This window comes from Plasmodium fragile, assembly GCF_000956335.1.
Source record: "Plasmodium fragile strain nilgiri unplaced genomic scaffold supercont1.7, whole genome shotgun sequence".
NCBI lineage: Eukaryota > Apicomplexa > Aconoidasida > Haemosporida > Plasmodiidae > Plasmodium > Plasmodium fragile.
In genome coordinates this window covers 259,691-279,362 of record NW_012192587.1, presented here as the reverse complement: position 1 = coordinate 279,362, position 19,672 = coordinate 259,691, and the positions used below count along the sequence as shown (strand labels likewise).

Below are 19,672 nucleotides of genomic sequence, written 5' to 3'. Positions count from 1 at the left end.
AAGCAATGATGAAGGAACATATAAGGGTCGTGTCCTGAGCTGGAAATGCAAAAAGACACACCGTGTACGAATACTCCTCGACGTATTACCACGCGGGGTCATTTCTTCTGACTTTACAGGGCCATCGTTCAAATGAGAGGAGTGAAGAGGAAAAGACATGTGGCAACAATGGACCGACCCTAACTAGATGAACACACAACACATGCTCTATATCATGCCAAGCGCAAGGTCCACACCTGCGATCCAGGGACAATCAAAATTTCTTTCTTCTGAAACCTGCTTATCGTTTCATACACCTCGGTAGGTCCTTCTTCAACGCAGTCCCTTCTTGCATCTTCATTCGATGCTTTATTCCTTTCGCTTTTTTCTCCACCTAAACGAACAGGGTTCTCCATCGGACCAACATCTCGTTTGTTATGTCCATCGGTAGAAAAACCCTCTTGGTGCAGACCTCCTCTGGGGCTTCCTCTCGATTTGCCTTCTTCAACTCGATTGAAGAAAACATCATGGATGTACAGAACATCGTAAATTTTTTGAAAGGCCTTTTTCTCATCCAGTTTTAGTACTTCGTACTTGACGCTAAATTGGGGGTTGTTTATTTTTTTTAGGATGTTGGGAATATGCAGGGTTGCTCTGTTTTGCACCGCGTGCTCCTCAATCTCTTCTTCCTCTTTCGCGGCCCCCTCCAGAGCCCTACTGCTGCTCGCCTCATTCATGCCACTCGCATTTCCTACCACCCTGTACAGCACCCCTCTCGATAAATCATACACATAGGTACTTTCCTCATATGATAAAGAAATAAATTCAAAAGTTAGATTCAGCAAGCTGTCACTGATTGACTTTTCAGTTTCTAGCAAAGGTACATAAAAGACAATTGCATTTTTCAATTTGCCATTTTCAATTGAGCTTTTTTTAAATTTACACTTGGCGTTTTCTTCTCTATTGTGATTGGCACTTGTAATTTCATCACTTCCCTCATTTATGAGCTTCATGCGGTCTGTGATCAAAGTGCTCTTTTCCACCGAGTAGCTACTCATAGGGTTACTTCCCTTGAAGGAGCTCAACATGTAGGACGTGTACGTATTTGTCTTCCATTCACACTCCGCACCAGGGTCGTCCATTTGTTCCACATCAATATAATTCTCAAATAGTATATTCAGGCAAATGTTCTCTTTTTCCCTTTTCGTTATCACTAATTCTTGAATGTAGGCTTCTGTTGGGAAACATATAAGCCCATCTCTCCTGTAGAAGTACTTCTTAATAGGTTCACCGGATTCCTCCATTTCACTTGCTTCGTGTGTACGGTGATTCGTTTCTTTTCTCTGGGGTTGATCAACAGGGTGCTTCTTTTTTTCAAAGCTGGTGGTGCACTGTGCATTGTCATCATGGGGGGTTCTTTCCTCCTCTGAGTAAAGCACACACTGTGATACACCTTTCGATGTGAGATTGTCCGCATCATTGGCATCTGCGTTGGGTGCATTCCCCACCAGTCTCTTCTCTCCTTTGTAGGCTTCGTTCAAATATACAAGGTATCTATTAAGGAGGACATTCTTCAAATGAATCTGAGCCTCGTCTGTTTTTTTTTTCTGAACATTACACTGGTCACAAATTCTCTTCAAGTCCTCATAGCTGTAATTTAACCCTTGCTCATCGTTTTCCAAAATAGTACCTAAAATTCTGTGTGTAATAATATCGATATATCTCCTTATGGGGGAGGTGAAATGAATATATTTGCTCAGTTCCAGGCCGAAGTGATGCGTCTTCTTGTCCCCTTCTGTGTAAGGAATGTATATGGCCTCCTTGTAGTGCTTCAAAATGTTGTACTGTATGCACATCAGTTGATTAGTGTCCAAAATTTTTTCGCAAATGTTTAAAATATCGTTAATGGTGCTTTTCTTTATGTCAATCATGGAGTCTATTCTGCTGTACGTGTTATGGTCAATAATTTGAAGCAGATTATTCTTTATCTCCTCGGAGGTATTTTCATGTATCCTTAGAATTCCCAATTTTTTACTTTGACTAATTTTATTAGCAACTAAAAAATTTGTTAAAATCATCATTTCTTCTATTAGCATGTGACTCTTTGCTTTGTACTCGACTTTTTGCATGCTAATATTTTCCACGTCAATTTCTTCCAGCAAGGCTTGCACTTTCTTCTTCTTCAAGAAGATCTCCATGCGCTCGTTAAGCGCGTCATCGTTAAAATGGATACTAGCGTTGCCACTAAGATTGTCTCCTCCCTCCGAATAACACTCCTCCAGTTCTTCCACCCTGACAGGCACCCCTCTATCGCGCACACAGGACCCTCCCGTGTCTGCCTCATTAAACAAAAATAACAAGGACGGCTTGCAATTGACGCTCTTCCGTCCACTCTTCTCCTTCAACATTTTGGACAACAGGAATAATCGAAAAATATCGCTTCCCAACTTGGTGCTCAGATTATATCTTTTGCACGTTGCTTCAAAATTTGCAACAAATGGGAAACAGCTTAATGGGAGGTTCCCCCTCACTAAAATATCTTCTTCCATTTCCTTTATATTGTTATTGCTCTGGTGAAGGCTGGCGTACACTTCGTCCAGGAAATCCTCAACCGTATCATAGTTCAGTTTGCGCTTGCTCTTGATTAGACTCTTCATAAATTCGACGCCCTTTTCCTTCATTGCGCTTCTGTCGCCTTCGCTCCTTTCTTCCTTTTTTCCATTTTCTCCCTTTTCGCCATTTTCGTCACTTTGCCTGATTTCCCCCTTCGAGACGCCGTAAGGATTCGACCGACTGCTCAGGCGGAAAAAGACGGAAAAGGATAACTTCTCTCCCTCTGTGTTCAGGGAACAAATTTCTTCGCTCAAAATGGAGGGGAGCATGTGTATGACCCTGCAAAGTGGTGGAATGAACAAGTGAAAAGTGCATTGGAGAACAGGTGGACAGAAGGTACTGGGGGTGAAAAGCGTTGAGATGATAAGCACACGCGAGACGAGTTTTACATCCCGCTTCACAACTTACATTAGGTCCATGTATATCGTGTTGCACACTTTGGAGGATACCCTGTCGTAGTACGAGTCAGGGGTCACGAAGAAAGATACGTCAGAAATGTGCACCCCTATTCTGTACTCAAAGTCATTTGCAGCATTCGTGTCGCCGCCAACAAATTCGATGGACAGAGCATCATCCAGATCCTTTGCACTCGGAGGGTCTATTGTAAAAATATCCAGGTTGGTAATAATTTCCCTATTTTTAAGGCAGCTTTTTAACATGTACTTTTCGATACGCTTATTATTTTCTTGTACGTTTTTCAAGTAGGCAATTTTGAGCTGATGTTCGAGAATAGGTGGAGATACTTTTCCTCGGTCTACTAATACCCCTGATGCTGCTTCCCCCTTTCCATCGCTTGCCCCATCCTGCCCTGTTGACGCACCACAATGGCGGTCGGCCAAAGCTGCCAGGACTTTGTCGCTCACCTGCATTTTGCTCCTCAAATAAGACATATCAGTCCTCTCATAAAAGTGAAAATGTATTTTGTAAAAATGGATAAAAAAATAAATCACTCCCAAAAAGTTCTTTTCATTTCCTAAAATGGTAGTAATACTTCCATATGGATTGATCTGATGTGTATCCCATGTTTTAAATTTCACCAGGACGTACAAATTTATTTTCTTTCTCTTCAAATAGTGCAAAAACATGTTTAACATGGAACTGGACGCGTCGTATATGAAGCAGGGTAATCTAGGGTCAATAGGTTGTACCTTGGCGAACAAGGGGGTGTTTTCTCTATGTCCTTTTTTGGCCGTCATCCTGGGGGGAGATGCTTCATCCTTGTTGTCATACACCATGTTACTTCCTTCCCTGTTGGGCGTTTTTACATTGGAAGGATTGCTCAACAATTTTTCACTTCTCAACTGTGGTGCATCCTTCTTGCCAAAGGTGTTATTTATGCTTTTGTTAATATTTAAATAATTCAAGGTGCACACAATTGGGCCATTCCTCCTTTCAACGACATTAACAACTCTGCAAAAATGTTCGTTTTTTTCTTCCTCCTTTTCGTTCACCGAGATGGTACTCTCTCGACTGGCCTCGAGAATTTCCTCTTCATTTTCTAAATCTCCAGATCGCTTAATTTTTCTTCTAGCCGTATAGGCATAGACAACATCTTCGTTCAGTGCCCTGTTGCGGCTGATATATCCATAAATGGTAAAAACGTCCTTTTTCAAAAAAGTCAAGGGATCTTCTTCACTAACCACAACACACTTGCTCGTATCATAAGGGGATACACATAATACTCCTTTGAATAATTTATTTTTAAAATTTTTCTCCTTATCTTTTTGTAACTCTAAAACTTTGTTTATCTTTTCGCTGTCCCAATATTGTTCATACTCCACATCGATGTAATTTTTTTCCGCTACTTCGACATCTGCTTTGGATTGCCCCTTCACATTTTTTGCCTTTTCCAATTTGGAATCAACAGGAATGTTTTCCTTATTGTCTTTCCCATTTGGTAAATCTTGGAGTAACTTATTTTTATCATTATAGGGGAGGTAAAACAACTGTTTATTTGTATGCTTTCCATTTTCCTCGTCATTCTTACAAACACTTTCTCTTTCTATCCCTTCTTCTATTATGTTTGGCATGCCGTCCATTGAATCTCCGTCTCGGTACTGATGGTCCATTCTCCCTTCTGGTCCTTCCTCCTTTTTTCCCCCCTTAGATTTATATCCCCTGGATCGCAGAGGAGGATGTGCCAAAAGTGCGCTCCTTTTTGCGGGTGAACTTTCCCCTTGTCGATCCGTACCGCCTTTAATGTACCCACTCATATGCCCATCCTTAACCTTCAAATATACATCCTTACTTTTTAAATAGTTATTTTTCACCTTCAGATATTCTTTCCCCTTGATGCTTTTGCTTTTTCCACTTTGAATGCCCCTTTGGAGGGTTAATCGTGCCGCTACTTTTTTTTCTTTCAAATTTGTGTCTCCCCTTTGGGGCCCTTTGTCCGATACACCTGTTTTGTCTTCACGTGGGGTTTCACTAAACCGGGGATGGTTTTTCTTAGGGACTTCTTTTTCACTTTCCTCCCGCGGGTGTTCCTCTAAGGGGGCACCATCCCTTGCCTCTCCTCCCTGAATAAAATCATCTGACAACCCCTCCTCATAGTCCCTCAACTTAGCATTCTTCTGTTTTATTTTTTGATACACATGTTTGTAAAACTGTTTACCTTTATCCTTGTTAATGTCCTTCAAGGAGGTACTGCATTCTTTCGTATCTTCCTGCCGCGCGGCACACGACGGTTCTGGCTCAGTTGGCCCAAACTTCCAACCCCCACATCTATCAGGAGGAGAGGCCCTCGCTTCCAACTTAACCCGCTTCACAATTTTTATATTTTCATATATTTTGGTGTAAAAACAACATCTTCTAGCATTTGTAAAAAAAAACATGTTCTACTTTTTGTCTCGTTTACACCGCCGTTTCGTATAAGTAATACCATTTTGTTTGACATGTAGATACATGTACAAGCACGCAGGGGTGTGGGGTCAAGTGTTGTTGCCTTCCTCGGGGAACTTCCTGCTGGAGTGCACTTTCAATTGTTAAGCGCGCGAAAGTCCCTTAAAAAAGGCAACGGTAACAACACAGAGGAGTAATCTCCTCAACTTGTCAAACTATTCCCTTCTCGTAGTGGTAAATATAATGGCGCCTTTTTTAATAATACGCCTTTACCATTCCACTGCTCACGCGGCGCAATACTTACAAATGCACATAGAAGGAAAACCACGCCTAGGAGAAAAACTAAAGAGGAAAAAGTGAAAAGTGCAGGGAAAAATAGAAATGCTACTTTTTTGTTCTTCCTTAATTAAAATGCTGCTTATTCCTTTTTTTGTTCCATTTTGCAGCAAACGTCACTTTCTCTGAGGACTTTTAAAAATCGCTAATTTGTGTTTGACTGTCCTAGGGTTTTACAATTTTTTTTTATTTTTTTTTTGGGGGCAATATATGGATGATATTGGTGAATTCCTTTCCCTGAACGCTTTCCACAACATAGTACAACGTTTTATATATCACTTTGTGAAATTTTTTCCTCCTGTGCGAGGGTCATTTGAACACAATTTCCGCAATGCAGTCAAGTCACGTAAACATACAAGTGGGTACATTTTTCGGAATTTTTTTTTTTTTCTGCCCATGTGTTGCGTGCATAAAGGCACATATGATGATCCTCCCACGTTAAGCGAGTGTTGTGTATTTCTGTCAATACACCACGGCAATGCACATAATTAAAACGTGTTAAATGTTGACATAATCTTTTTCTTAGCACAGACTATTGCATGTAAAAAGAAACAAAAAAAAAAAAAAATTCCCTGGGTGATAAATTTTACATGTTTCTTTTGTCACTTTTATTTTTTCCCCTGCCCCTCTCTACTGGACAAATTTTCAGTGCCTTCGCTTGTTTTCTTTTCCTATTTAACTTCCACCCGTGTTGCCCTTTTTTTTTATGTATTCCTGAAATTGGGGTACCCGCAAGTGCACATCCCACACGTCCATCTGTATGTTTTAAAAGTAAACGATGGGTAACCAAGTTTCCACGGAGGATCACATCTTTCGATTGAAATTAAAAACGAAGGAACTAGTAAACACAGAAAAAATACATACAGGACACAGTTGGCGCCTTACTACACCGCGCTTTTTCTTTTTTTTTTTTGTTTCCACACTGTATCACCACCACTGCATTCCCCCCCCAAATGCCAACCCTTTTAGGAAAAATTATCAAGCAGGTCAGAATTAGAAGAGAAAAAGCTCGTAGGCGATGTCAAAAAGGCTATACAGGCAGGGAAGATCGACATAGCAAGGTAGGTCACATTGTGAAATGGTGTGCCGCATTCATTTGCACACGTTGTGATAAATGCATATAACCTTTTAATTACACCAGTGGGAAAAATCACTAATTGCGATGGCAGTATACACCGTTTCTGTTTGTGTGTCTATTTTCTTTTAAACACTTTTCTTTTTCTTGTGAGTTGCCTTCCATTGTACCCTTCTCTGCCTTAACCCACCGTGTCTCCACTTTCCCCCATGCCGACAGGCTCTATGCAGAAAAATGCATAAGAAAAAAAAACGAAAAAATTAACTACCTCAATTTGAGTAACAAATTGGATATCCTTGTATCAAGGCTCGAGGGGGCTCACAGGTCAGCGTCGGTTAGTTTGTAGTTGATGTTAGGAGAAGCGGGCGAACAGAACGATGCCCCCGTGGGATATAAACCACCCGTCCAAACATGGGCAGAGATGGATAAGCCATCATAATGGCACATATGCGCATATCAACATTCACATACATGTGAATATATATATGCATACACGTGTGTGTGTGCACGTCGCTCTCATCCATCCTTTGCAGCTAGTTAAAGACGTAAGCATGATGATTCCGCTGATACAGAAGATAAGCACTGAGACCAATGCCATCAAAATTGGGAATGACGTGATGAAACTAGAAAACATCTTTGACGAAATTGTACGTTGTGCAGGATTAGGCAAGGGAGACACTTTAGCACCTTAGTGCATTTATAAGTCCAAATGCGCATAGCTCCGTGAGAATTCTCCAAAAATGTACTTGTTCATTTATATATATAAACCATCACTGCTTGTTCCCCCCCGCAGAGCATCAGCTCGGACCTCATAAACGATACCGTTCAGACGTCCTCTACGATCAACGCCCCCACGGAGGAGGTAAAAAAGGACCATTCATATATGCGAAGGAAAGCAAATCGCTTCACTAGTTCGTTATGTTATACATTTTTTTTTTGTTTTTCTTTCCCGCTTTTGTGCACACAGGTTGACGAATTGATCTCCAAAATAGCAGATGAGCATGCAATAACGCTAGATGGACAGCTTGGCCCCGTAAATTCAATTAATAAGGTAAAACAGCATTTTTTGTCATTTGTAAAAGGAAAAGCAAAAGGGACATAAATAAGCACAAGGCAATGCATCATGTACACGCACACACAGAACTGTAGAGCGTTATGTACACATATGTGAAGACATAGAAAGATCTTTAAAGAAATTTTTTTCGCATATAATGGTGTCATGTGTTGTGCATCCCTAATTAATCCAGTGCCTATAGGCCATCAGTGGTGTTGAGTATACAAAAAAGGATGTTAAATTCCCCCCGCCCCCCCTTATTTTATTGTATTTTTTGCAGCATTTGGAAGAAATTTCTAACATGAGCGAACGGATAAAAAATTTAAAATGACAAAAGGGAAAAAAAAAAAATTATAAGGGAGGTTCATTTTGGTCATGTCCTATACATTCCCCTCCCGCGTTCACATAGACACACATTTGTAATAAAGTACGAACGTATATCTATTTATATTTGTATGTGCCACTGCGCCTCCTTAATATAATTTTTATTTTTTAAGAACACTTAGCAGACCCAAACCCCGTGGTCCTCTCCCACATTTGTTTTTGTTCCGCGAAAGGGAAAAAAGTATGCCCAACAACATCATAGATTACATGTTAACGTAGGTGTGCACACTTTTATATACCTCCAAGTAACTCTACCTCCATTCGACAACATTTGGTTTAGTGTAAATAGCACACACAAAATTTATATACCCACTATGGGTCTATTAACATTGTAGCCTTAAATTTTTCTCTACAATTTTGTTTTATTCATACGTAAAAGGGGACACCCGTGCGAGGAAAAGTATACAGCCATTTTTTTTTTTTTTTTTTTTTTTTTTTTTTTTTGCCTGACCTGAGGAAAAAAAAAAAAAAAAAAAAAAACTCGCACACTTCCAAATATGATATTTTGTTTTTGGCCTCAAAAGGGAGTAAATCATAAACACATTCTGAATGCGCAATTCATATTGTACACAAAAAAAAAAAAAAAAAAAAAAAAAAAACGGGGGAAAAAAAAAAAAAAAAAAAAAAAGAGAGGACAAAAAGAAAACGTAATTTATGACAGTACAGTGTACTATAATAAAGTGTTAGACAAACTAGGGAAAACAGGAAATATTTTTCCAAAAATGGGGAAAAAAAGAATAAGGAAAAACACAAATTGGGATTAACGCTAGGTGGAGGTTAAAAGTGCGGCGAAGCTTACGCACAGCGTGCGCAAGAGGACCAACTAGGCGCAGTGCTACGCCTGCGCCACATACAAAACAAGGGGTCACACATGTATACAGGAAACTAAGCTGTCCACAAAATTCTTTGTCAAGGTGAATAACAAACCTTCTTCAGCGGTGCTAAATGGGATGTCTTCTCCGCTTACAAAATAATCGTTTGAGCCGATGTTTACGTAAATACTCCTGTGGGCGTAATTTTCGTGTCCACGGAAATTTTTGTTTCTTTCATTATTAGCCAAATCATTCGCATAACTATCAAATAAAATTTTCGCGTAAACAAAAAAAGGATCCTCCACTTCGTCCTGTTCCTTCCCCTTTGCATTACAATTTTTATATTCAAAAATTGTACGCAATTTTTGGCACACCATGTCGAATTTTTTCCTGTTAATTTTGGTGCACCTCAGAACGTATGATGATCTATCTGTGACGTCATTCTGGACGTAAAACTTGTACCCCTTGTTATCCTTAAATATAAGTTCGAGCAGACTTTTCTTTTGATCATTTTTAAGAAAAAAATTTTTTAAATATTCCATGTAGGTTTTATTTTTAAATAAAAAATTGATGTTTCCAAAAATGAAGGTAATGTGTGGCTGTTCATATTTTCTGTTCATTCTATTTTCCAAGAGGATGTCTGAGTTGTAGCACACGTTGAATAACCTTTTCAAATACGAATTAAATTTATTTGTATAATTGTGCACATTTAAAAGTTCCTCGGTGGACAAGTCTTCTGTTGCACGTTTAGCCGTCCTGTTCTTCTTAATCAAAGAGACGACGTCCAAATTTTTTAGGTCCTTTTTGCTTGAGGTGTAATTGTACAGAAAATGGTGCAGGTCTTCTGTGTCTACATTGTCCATTTCGTACAGGGAACACTCATCGTTCATGTCCCTTGTGCATATGTAAAATTTTTTCTCTTCTTTATCGTACACGTAGAATATGAAATAGGAGTAAGAGCTGAGGATGTAGTTCTGGTGCATGCAGGGATCGGCGGTGGGAATTCTTCCGGAGCTTCCAGAAGTGCTTCTCGACATGGAGTTGGGCGGAGCACTGGACGAGGCCGTTGCGTCCTCTGTGCCCCCCGTAGGCGAAGACTGCCCATTTTTGTAAAGCACCACGCGCTTGTCCACTCTGTAGGCGGCGGACACCACATATTTGTCCTTCCGCGCACCATCACCAGGCAGCAAATTGTCCAAAGGGGGAACCATATTCAAACGAGTCAGTGTCTTCAAGTCCACCTCTTTTATGTGCTCGAAACCCATAATGTGATAATAAGAATTTTCACTAAAAAGATTTTTGGCATACCCAGTGACAAACCAAAGACTCTCTTGCTCATTTAAATCTTTTATCTTATCGATCATGGTTTTTTCTCTCCTGAAAAAATTAATTATCCGGTTCCTTACACCACCTAATTGCTCCTTCACGTGAGAACCATCATTTTTTAACGTGCAAATAGTTGTGGGTGCATTTTTTTTTACATTTTGGGGACCACTGCTCTCCTTGTTATTATTCCCTATAAAGAGGTAGCGTCCGTGTTTTCCCCTTTGCGCTGACCTGTACACACTTTGGGGGGGAAATAACAACCCCTGCTTCTTACTCAAAAAGAATTTTTCATTTTCTGTCCTTTTTGCCTCATTACGTGGAAGAAATGGGAATATAAACAGGGGCAGAATTTTCAAATTCATAATTGTATGAGTGCGCAAGTGGGTCGCAGCGGTTGTGGAGTACAGGAAAAAAAAAGGGGTCAACAAACAAAAAAAGAAAAAAAAAAGAAAAAAGAAAACCTATGGGTGAACATCAAACATGATACAATAATGCAGCGCCAATTTGCAAAATGAATCTCACTAATTTGCGCCGCATCTATGGTTCCTCCTAAATACACATGCACAACATGAACGCAGGGATGTCGTCATGGGGGTGATGACGCACGAATCATGTTTGTGAGGAATTCCCTTCATCAGCGACGCCACGTTTATACACCCGCATAGCGTTGTTCTCGGACGATCACTTCACACGGTGGCACTTTCACAACGAGTGTATGTAAAGTTTGCAGCATTTTAAGAGCGATCTATTTTGTTCCTACTTCTGTGTGAAAGCAGCGGAGGCCGCGTTGACTCAAGCAAGTCCCCTCACGTAGCAATGAACATCTAGAGCTTGACTTGCAAAGAATGGGAGCAAATGTTCCCTAATCGTAAAACATTTCAGTCATATGTTTGCAAAGACATGTATACGTTTATGTACATAGAATCTCATATGTACATTTGAACAAAAAGGAGCGCGCTCACCCTAAGTCATTCCTTTTCCCATTTGGCAAGCACATGCACTGTAGGAAATTTCACGTTCCCTTCGCCCACAGAAAAAGGTCAAACCGATGAGCACCCTCACAACTGCGTCTTATAACAGTAAAGAAAAAAAAAAAAAAAAATCGTTCCATATGACTGTTGCATTTTCCCTGCCCCCTAATCATTTCTCCTATGCTGAAATTAAAACAATCTTTAAAAAGCTGGTACACGTCCCTCTCTTCCCTTTTTGCGCGAGCCTCATTTAAAGTGCCTCACGGGAACCTAAATATGTTTGCCGCATCGTACAAGTTATATAAACATTCACGCTAAATAATTTTAAGGTATATATATATGTATATTTTTTTCCCATGGCAAACCTTGCCATACACGTGTACATATCACCAGCATAATGCTTCTTAAAGCAGAACTGGAAACCTTCACAAATATTAATTTTTTCATCACATTGTCGTCCTCCCAAAACCAGTCATATATCGCTCATGACCTTTCTTTGAAACCGTTCCGATGAACCGTTAAAGTGAGTTAGACTCAATTTCGAAAATCCATTATGTACACGTAGAGATGATTACCTACTTCCTGCCCCAACGCAGATATCACAGTTCATCTCCTTTTAAGGCTCATCAGAGATTTAGAAAATTCAGAGCTTACATCTGCATGTCTTCATTGTTAGCTTCTTTTTTTTTTTTTGTAGGGTCCCCTATTCACGTCATTTTAGACTGTCACCAAAAATTTACAAAAAAGGGAAACATCCTTCTTCCACTTCCTCTACATGGAACGTGTTTAAATGACTCTCCTAATGATCCACCTTCGATGCTAGCTCATGTGGCCAGCATAAATAATCGATCCTAAGTATGCATACCCCTGCACACATGGAGTCCCATTTGCTCCAAATTAATTTCGAAAAAATAAATAAATAAATAAATAAAATAAAAATAAAGCAAAACTCACAATTTTGTAAATTCAAGAAAAACTACTAAAATTGTGGATGAACAATATATGCAAGAAAGGAATGCAGGTTCCCCTCCTGAATTAGCGTGACGATGACATAAGTCCGTTTTGAAGACTCAAATACGTGTGCTGCAGTGATCGGCAAAAAGCGCTCAACTATTAAACCTGCCGGGGGAAGCGGCGTAGAAGTATTGCATAGGACCACCGTTCAGATATACACCTAAGACAAACCTCAATAAAACAGAAGACACCCAAACAAAATGAGCACGACGAACGGAGAGGAATGCAAGCTGATGCACAGCTCCCCCAACAAAAAGAAGGACCTAAGCAATGGCACATGCTCATCAAAGGAAAAAGAAGCAAGCAAAAGGAAACACTCATTTAACGACTTCGAACTCGAAATTGACGATGACATTATTATCCACTTGTCTTCTCGCATATGCAATAAAAATGTTACACATAAAATACTCAAGATCAATAATTTAATAGATGACCAGTTGTATGATCACATCACGAACGGTCAGACGTCCGAGGTAAGCGAATCTAACGATGAGAGTGACACCCACGAAGGTATAGAGAGAACACAATTAAATTTACGTAATGGTTATGCGGGTTGTCAAAATGGGGATGAATCTTCAAGCAACCCCCTGTCGCACTATAATCCGGAAAGAAAGGCCATATCATCTGAACAGCTGCTGCCAACGTATGAGCTTAACAAAGACGCGCAAGGGAAGAGCAAAGAGAAAGGTAAAAATAAGGGGAAAGGGGAGCTGCATTCCGATGGCCTCACTTTCGCAGAATGCCTTGCGGAGGGGTGTACTCACTTTGACAAAATAAAAATCATGAAATTGCTGGGGGAAAATACAATTGTGTACAATACAAGGGATCATCAGAACAACGTACTGTTCCTGTGCTACGATGAAAAAAGCGAACAGTGCGATGTGTGCGATAGATACAGGACAAATTACATGTCCAATATGCATGCGTCGAGTTGTGCTCACCTGCCGGGGGGAGACTTGACAAACGCAAAGGCCATGACAAACGGGATTGCCACCACCAACGGAACTGCCGCGATGAACGCACTGAGCGACTACTTCTTCGTGCTGGGGTCGACTTCCAACTCGAGGAAATACATACTGAAGCAGAGCAGCCTCGACTTCCTCTCAGTGCGCATACACATCAATGAGAAAAAAATCGGATGCAGGAAAAGCCACGATCCCCTCACCCTAACGTCCAACATAGCAGTGGGAAAAGGATTGAAGCTACTAAACATGATTAAAAAAGATATTACACTACAAAAACAAATTAAGGATCTGAGTAAAGGTAAAAAAGTTGTGCTCTTGGTCGGAGATGAAGTCATATACTGCAACAACAAAATATATGAGAAACCAAAAAATGAAAAGGAAGCTACTAACTTCCTCAAGTCCTACAACAATAACAAATGCTATAGTTATAGTAGCATCACCTTAATCGAATTAGAAACAGAAAAAATTATCACCGGAATTGATGAATCTATTGTTAATATATATGACATGGACGATTCAGTAGTGAAGAAAATCCTTCATGATTCTTCTATATACTTTTGCGCAGGGGCATTGAAAATTGAAAATACTCACATGCACAAACATATAAAAGTTATCAAAGGAAATATTGACAGCATCTTCGGTTTGTCACTAAATCTTCTCTTCCACCTCGTGAACTTTCTGTGAAATGTGAACGTATACATTGTTCTTCGCAGATTGGTTCGTTGTTTATTTATTTTTTTTTTTTCCTTCCTTTTTTGTCCTGTTTCATCTTTTTCCCACCGTTCGAAGTGGAATTTTTTTCCCACGGTGTGTATATTGTGTTGTGCTTTTTTGCGTCTATTAATTTTGGTCGCGCGGGAATCAACAGATGGATAAGCAGGAGAACCAGCACAAGGTTCCCGTCACCTGCCTTTTCCTTCCCTTTTCGCTACGTCTAATTTTCCACCGTATAAATTTGCCATCACCACGTCTATGCGTGCATTCGATTTTGTCCAATGTTCTTCCATCACGGACGAAGGAGTAACACGAAAAAAAAAAAAACGGCTAACGGCTAATGGGAACAGCGCACCAAATTATGGCATATTTAGGATGCAACAGCAGGGGCACGAAAATGAACGAAAAAAGGAAATAAGCAAAAATTGTAAAACGTGAAAAACACAGTACGGTAGACGGACACGCCTCTCTACCAATTGGACTTCCTAGGCTCGGTACAAAACTTCACCCATGGAATGTCCTCCACCCCCTTTTTTTTGCAGTGCCTCCCTCACTGCGGGTTCACGTTTTTTTTCTTGTCCAGTACCTGTGGCGTTATGCTGGGTGCGCTCGGCGACTTGGATCTACCCTTTGCTAACAGGCTTTGAAAAAAACTGTGCAAAGATTTGTCATTTTGTTCCTTACTTGTGCCGTTCTGGTTGTTGCTTCCGTTTTTTATGGCTGCTGTCCCTCCGTTTAAGGTGACATCGATTTTTATTTTGTCACCCCCTGCGTCCGTACAATTAACATTGTTATCTCGAGCGTCATGGCGAGTACCATCACAAATATTCTCACCACCGTCGCAATTATTATCATCGCCGTCCTCATCGGCCCCACTCGCCCCGTTGGACTCCACCTGTGGGGCTAGGTTCGCCAAGAAATCGTTGAAATTAATATCAGCAACAATATTATGGCTGTGTTCTACTATGCTTTTATTTGTTATGGGCTTCACGATAATGGAGTCATAGGGCTTATTAAAATTTTCCACGAACGTATTCTGTATGGACTCGTTTATTAAGCTCTCGTCATCATAGCCTGAGGGCACAAACGCCCTTTCGTAGTCGTCCAATATGGCGTTATCACTAAAGGGAAAATTATATATACGATGCATTATGTACCTGTACAAGAGTTTCACATTTTTTCCTTCCTTATTATTCGCTGTGTTGCAAAAAATAATAGCTGCCTGGTAATTCACCGCTAGATTTCTCAGGTAGGCAATAATCACATCGATATACCCTTGATATGTTCGATTGTTTAAAATTTCATACCCGTCTGATTTGCAAATGACAAAGAATATTGGGAATGACATGTTGATTTTGATGAGTCCGTCTCGTTCTACGTTGAATGTGTTTCCCTCACTGTTTGCGCTGCTTGTGCGCTGTTTGACGTGGCCCTCAAGGGTTAAGTCTTCCATAATAGGTTGTGAGTCCCCCATAGTGGTGTCATTTTGTGGGTTCACACCAACTTGGCATTTTTTCTCCTTCTTTTTCCTCTCCAATGCGTCTTTTTTATAATTGTACACATAACTCTGCAAGCTCTCCTTCAGCTCACGGAGCACTTCTATATTGTAATCAGCATGAAGGTGCTCAAAGATCACATACAATACATCGATCCATTGATTTATGTCAGACATGATATTGTAAGGCTTGTACAAATCTGTGCATATTAGAATGACTACCTTTTTGATGTCCTTAAATTTTTTTAAATTTTTAATTAGCGAGCTCACATATGAAGAGTGCTGAAGGATCCACACGTGACTACTCCCTTTCACTTCATTTGCTTTTTTATTGTCTTCTAAATTTTTTACTCTTAAACATGCATAATCTAGTGGTAGAACTCCACCCACATTTCCGTATAGCACTTCTCCATCGTTGTTATCTCCTTGCAGTGAAATTTCTTGTAGCGATTTCACTAAAGAGGACTTTCCCACGTCCTTATTGCCAAGGATTATGATATGGCTACTCTCTAGCTCTTCGTTTTTCTCCATGTTTAATTTTTTTAGGATGTTTTGGTATATGCCTTTTGTCTCATGCGCCACATCCTCCTCTTTATGCTCCCCCTTGTCCTCCTGGTCTTCCTCTAGAGCAGCTACAGAATCAACCGCAGAACGGGCAGAAGAGGTAGAAGAGGCAAAGGTCGCATCGGCAGTGTATGAGATTTCCCAATTCGACTCATCCCTGCCAATTTCATCTCCTTCCCCCCTGCTGCCATTCTGTCGATATCGCTCCGTCAGTTCGTCCACAGTATTATGGCTCAATGGAGACACACCTTCGTCTGCGTCTTCCTTTTCCGCTTCATCTGCAGCTGCATCGTCACCTCCGACCTGTTCCTTCCCATCCTGTACATTTCCAGCCGCCATGTTACCCATTTCTGGGGATACTCCCTCATTCGCCGGTGCTTGGCTAATTTTCGATAAGCGCCTTGTCATGCTAATTTGCAGACTGTCTTCTTCTTCTCCGTCGTTATGTGCCGCTTTACCCTTTCCCTCCTCTCCACTAAATTGAGCACTGCCCGCCCCTTCCCCATCCTCAACATTTTTTTTCTCATCATATACCTTACTGTAGCTTTTTTCCTGCCCCTGGTTATACTTCTCATTGACGGAAATTTTTTCCATTTTCTTGCTGTCATCGTGGATTTTCTTTTTTAATCCTACTCCACTTTCTTCTTCATTCATGTTCACACTTGCTGCAACCTTCATAAGATTGACGCTGCTCTTGCGGGAGGTGATGCCATTGTCCTTTGTGCTTTTTGCACTCCATTTCTCCTTATAAGTATCCCTAAATTTCGCACTGGCCTTTAGACCTCCCAACTTAGTTGTGTTGCTTTTTTTCAAAATGCTCATTGATGTGTTTGATGAGTTTTTATTCTCTCGCTTCATCTTGTGATTGTCTTTAAATTAAATTTCACTTGGGAGCATGAGGGGGCTTAACTACAACAGTACATAGCACATATATCTATACACATGTGCTCAGGCATATGTATATATGCACGTATGTGTACTCTCGCACAACTGCCTAAGGCGAAGTGATGAGGCCGAACCCCTACCCCTCGCGCTGGATCAAAATGGGAAAAACGAAATGTGTCCCCCCGAACAAGCTATACTAACGCGATTGCATGAAAAAGGTAGATGGACAACCTACAAGTTACACACGTGCTCTAATTAACAAAAAAAAAAAAAAAAAAAAAAAAAATTTAATAAATCAAAGCATGGTATACAAACGTTTACTCACACATGTCCCCATTTGTATGTGTACATAACCTTGTACTTATTATGGAAAGCACGTTTACATTTTTGGAGCAAAATGTTTGTCATTTGCGTCTGATTAACGCGAGCTTAAGCATCAGCGAGTTGCTACAGCATGGTACAGAAAAAAAAAAAAAATTGTGAAGGAGTGAAAAGACGCAAGTTGGATGCTACTGCGTGGGAAAATAGGCATGGATGTTGCTACGTTGATAAGACGTTAGTGCATTTTCGTGTTTGCCTATTTGCGTAATTGTGCATGCGTATATTTATGCACACTTGCCTGTGCTCTTTTTTTTTTTTTTTTTTTTTTAAACTCCCATTTTTCCGCTCAACACAGGGGGGCATTAAATCAAAATATGCCACAGTTCCCCTCCCAAGCAGACCACTTAAGACTTTAAGCATTGACCGCAAAAAACGAAATACACTGCAAAGGGGGATAACCATATAGGTTTGCATAAATTGTGCAGGTCAGTAAATCTATACACGGATGTTCCCTTTGGTGTGGCAGGAAAGAAAATAAATAAATAAAAAATAAAATAAAAAACAGGTTACGCGATATAGGAAGAATGTGCATGCGCATTTGCTTCGAAATTGTTACTTTCCATGCGTCACAGATCTGTGTCACTGTGCTTAACGCACAAACTATAGCAAGTCCCTAGACCATACCTAGGCACGCAAAAATGCGTTTGCGCAGATGAGCCTTCCATACGCATGTCCGCAGCAACAAGCTTTATCAACCGATAAAAGTTATTTCGCCTATGGCTACATTAACATTCCATTATTTTTTTGACGCATAGGCAAATTGGCACACTTAAAACGTAAAAAACAGGGGGGACAAAAAAAAATGCTATTTGCGCTACACACTCTGATGTTAACCTTTAAACATGTGCAATAAAAAAGGGAAGAAAGTCGAAAGATCAATTCTATGCTTTTATAGATCTGTCCCATTCTCTATTTTGTTTTTACTACTTTTCCATTTTGCTGTTATGTGTGAAAAAAAAAAAAAAATTGTTAACAGGTCAGGTAAAACCATCCACCATGTGTAAGAGGATCCCATGAGAGAATGAAAAACCTTAAGCGTTGAGATTGCTCCAACGGCATAGACTTGGAAGTATATTATTTCCTGATAAGCACAATTGTAGATTTACTCATTTGGAAATGACTCTTACAGTTTTTCTCTTTCAATTTGTGAAGATTCATAACATTAGCAGAACAAAACAGAGGGTTATCCACATTTTACATTGTTCCATACCGTCACATGCAAGGCGTTTTGGCGCTAAATTTCCGCATAGGTATACATATAAAAGTACACACATAAGTAATCAGTGTTTACACATGGAGATGCGTGCACCGTGTGGGCAGTAAGTTGTCAGCGCCTTCTTCATATTTTTATCATTGTGCCATGACATGCATATCTCAACATGTTCCTCCTCTACCTCCTTTTGTTTACGCACAAAATTGTTACAGAAAAGGTGTTCACACGATTCTGTAGAACATATCACACCCCTGTCGACGCAACGCAGGAACGTAAGAGAACATAGATCAACATTTTCAGGCGGCAAAAATGGCTATCCGAAAAAACCAAAAAAACTTGCGATATTTTATTACATTTTCGGAGGAGATATTTTGTAAAGGAGAAATGAAATTAATAAAAGTGAATCATATGCGTGTATGCAACATATTTTCCCCCATTTTGCATTAAAGGTGCTCCTCATGCTCGCCTGCATGTTTATTGCAGCAATTTTTTTTTCCTTTAAAAAAGATTATCCAGGCCTATGTAGCTCTACTCTATAATTTTATCACTGTGCAAAATTGGACCTGTTTTACCGCGCATGTTTCGATCTTGTATTTTGTTTTTTTTGTTTTTTTTTTTTTGCCATACTACAACCGCGATGTTGTTCATTTTGAAGTTGTATTTTTTAATTTTATTTTTCAAATTTTTATTATGCCTTCCATTTGGTTCAGTTTTCCTATTTGTGCTAATTTTCTGCCTTTTACTTGTGTTGCCCCATTTCGTGGCCACCTTTTTACGCCGCTAGCACAGCAATATATTCACCAAACCGATGGTGCAGCAACACGGATAATTAGAAAAAAAAGGGGAAATGTGAAATGTAAAATGCATTTAAAGGGGGCGCTTGCGTTTCTTGCATTTATATTTAAGTGCAAAATAAATTGTAACCAAAACGGGAAAATAAAATAGAACGCGGGAGGCATAGATATATGTAAAATCCTATGCCAAAAAAAAATGCCAAATGAAATGAAGAATTAACTTACAGAAGAGTCCATGTGCAAAATTTTCTACAAA

At 40.0% G+C, this 19,672-nt stretch overlaps 5 protein-coding genes across 5 annotated transcripts; 2 read left to right on the top strand and 3 right to left on the bottom strand.

Moving 5' to 3' along the window:
• Window positions 1-212: 212 nt before the first annotated feature.
• On the bottom strand, window positions 213-5,426 carry AK88_00895 (uncharacterized protein; the record flags this gene model as incomplete). Its single annotated transcript, XM_012478539.1, has 2 exons — window positions 213-2,871; window positions 3,001-5,426. The coding sequence occupies 2 exons, from the start codon at window positions 5,424-5,426 to the stop codon at window positions 213-215; spliced, it is 5,085 nt and encodes a 1,694-aa protein (XP_012333962.1).
• A 1,121-nt stretch (window positions 5,427-6,547) lies between these two features.
• Window positions 6,548-8,229, top strand: AK88_00894 (uncharacterized protein; the record flags this gene model as incomplete). The annotated part of the gene is made up of 7 exons (XM_012478538.1): window positions 6,548-6,610; window positions 6,739-6,830; window positions 7,064-7,178; window positions 7,378-7,491; window positions 7,638-7,706; window positions 7,812-7,895; window positions 8,179-8,229. 7 exons carry the CDS (start codon window positions 6,548-6,550, stop codon window positions 8,227-8,229), a joined length of 588 nt encoding a protein of 195 aa, XP_012333961.1.
• A 918-nt stretch (window positions 8,230-9,147) lies between these two features.
• On the bottom strand, window positions 9,148-10,782 carry AK88_00893 (uncharacterized protein; the record flags this gene model as incomplete). The annotated part of the gene is made up of 1 exon (XM_012478537.1): window positions 9,148-10,782. One exon carries the CDS (start codon window positions 10,780-10,782, stop codon window positions 9,148-9,150), a length of 1,635 nt encoding a protein of 544 aa, XP_012333960.1.
• Window positions 10,783-12,605: 1,823 nt separating this feature from the next.
• On the top strand, window positions 12,606-14,054 carry AK88_00892 (uncharacterized protein; the record flags this gene model as incomplete). The annotated part of the gene is made up of 1 exon (XM_012478536.1): window positions 12,606-14,054. The coding sequence occupies one exon, from the start codon at window positions 12,606-12,608 to the stop codon at window positions 14,052-14,054; it is 1,449 nt and encodes a 482-aa protein (XP_012333959.1).
• Window positions 14,055-14,634: 580 nt separating this feature from the next.
• AK88_00891 (uncharacterized protein) lies at window positions 14,635-17,001 on the bottom strand (the record flags this gene model as incomplete). Its single annotated transcript, XM_012478535.1, has 1 exon — window positions 14,635-17,001. The coding sequence occupies one exon, from the start codon at window positions 16,999-17,001 to the stop codon at window positions 14,635-14,637; it is 2,367 nt and encodes a 788-aa protein (XP_012333958.1).
• Between the last annotated feature and the right edge of the window lie 2,671 nt (window positions 17,002-19,672).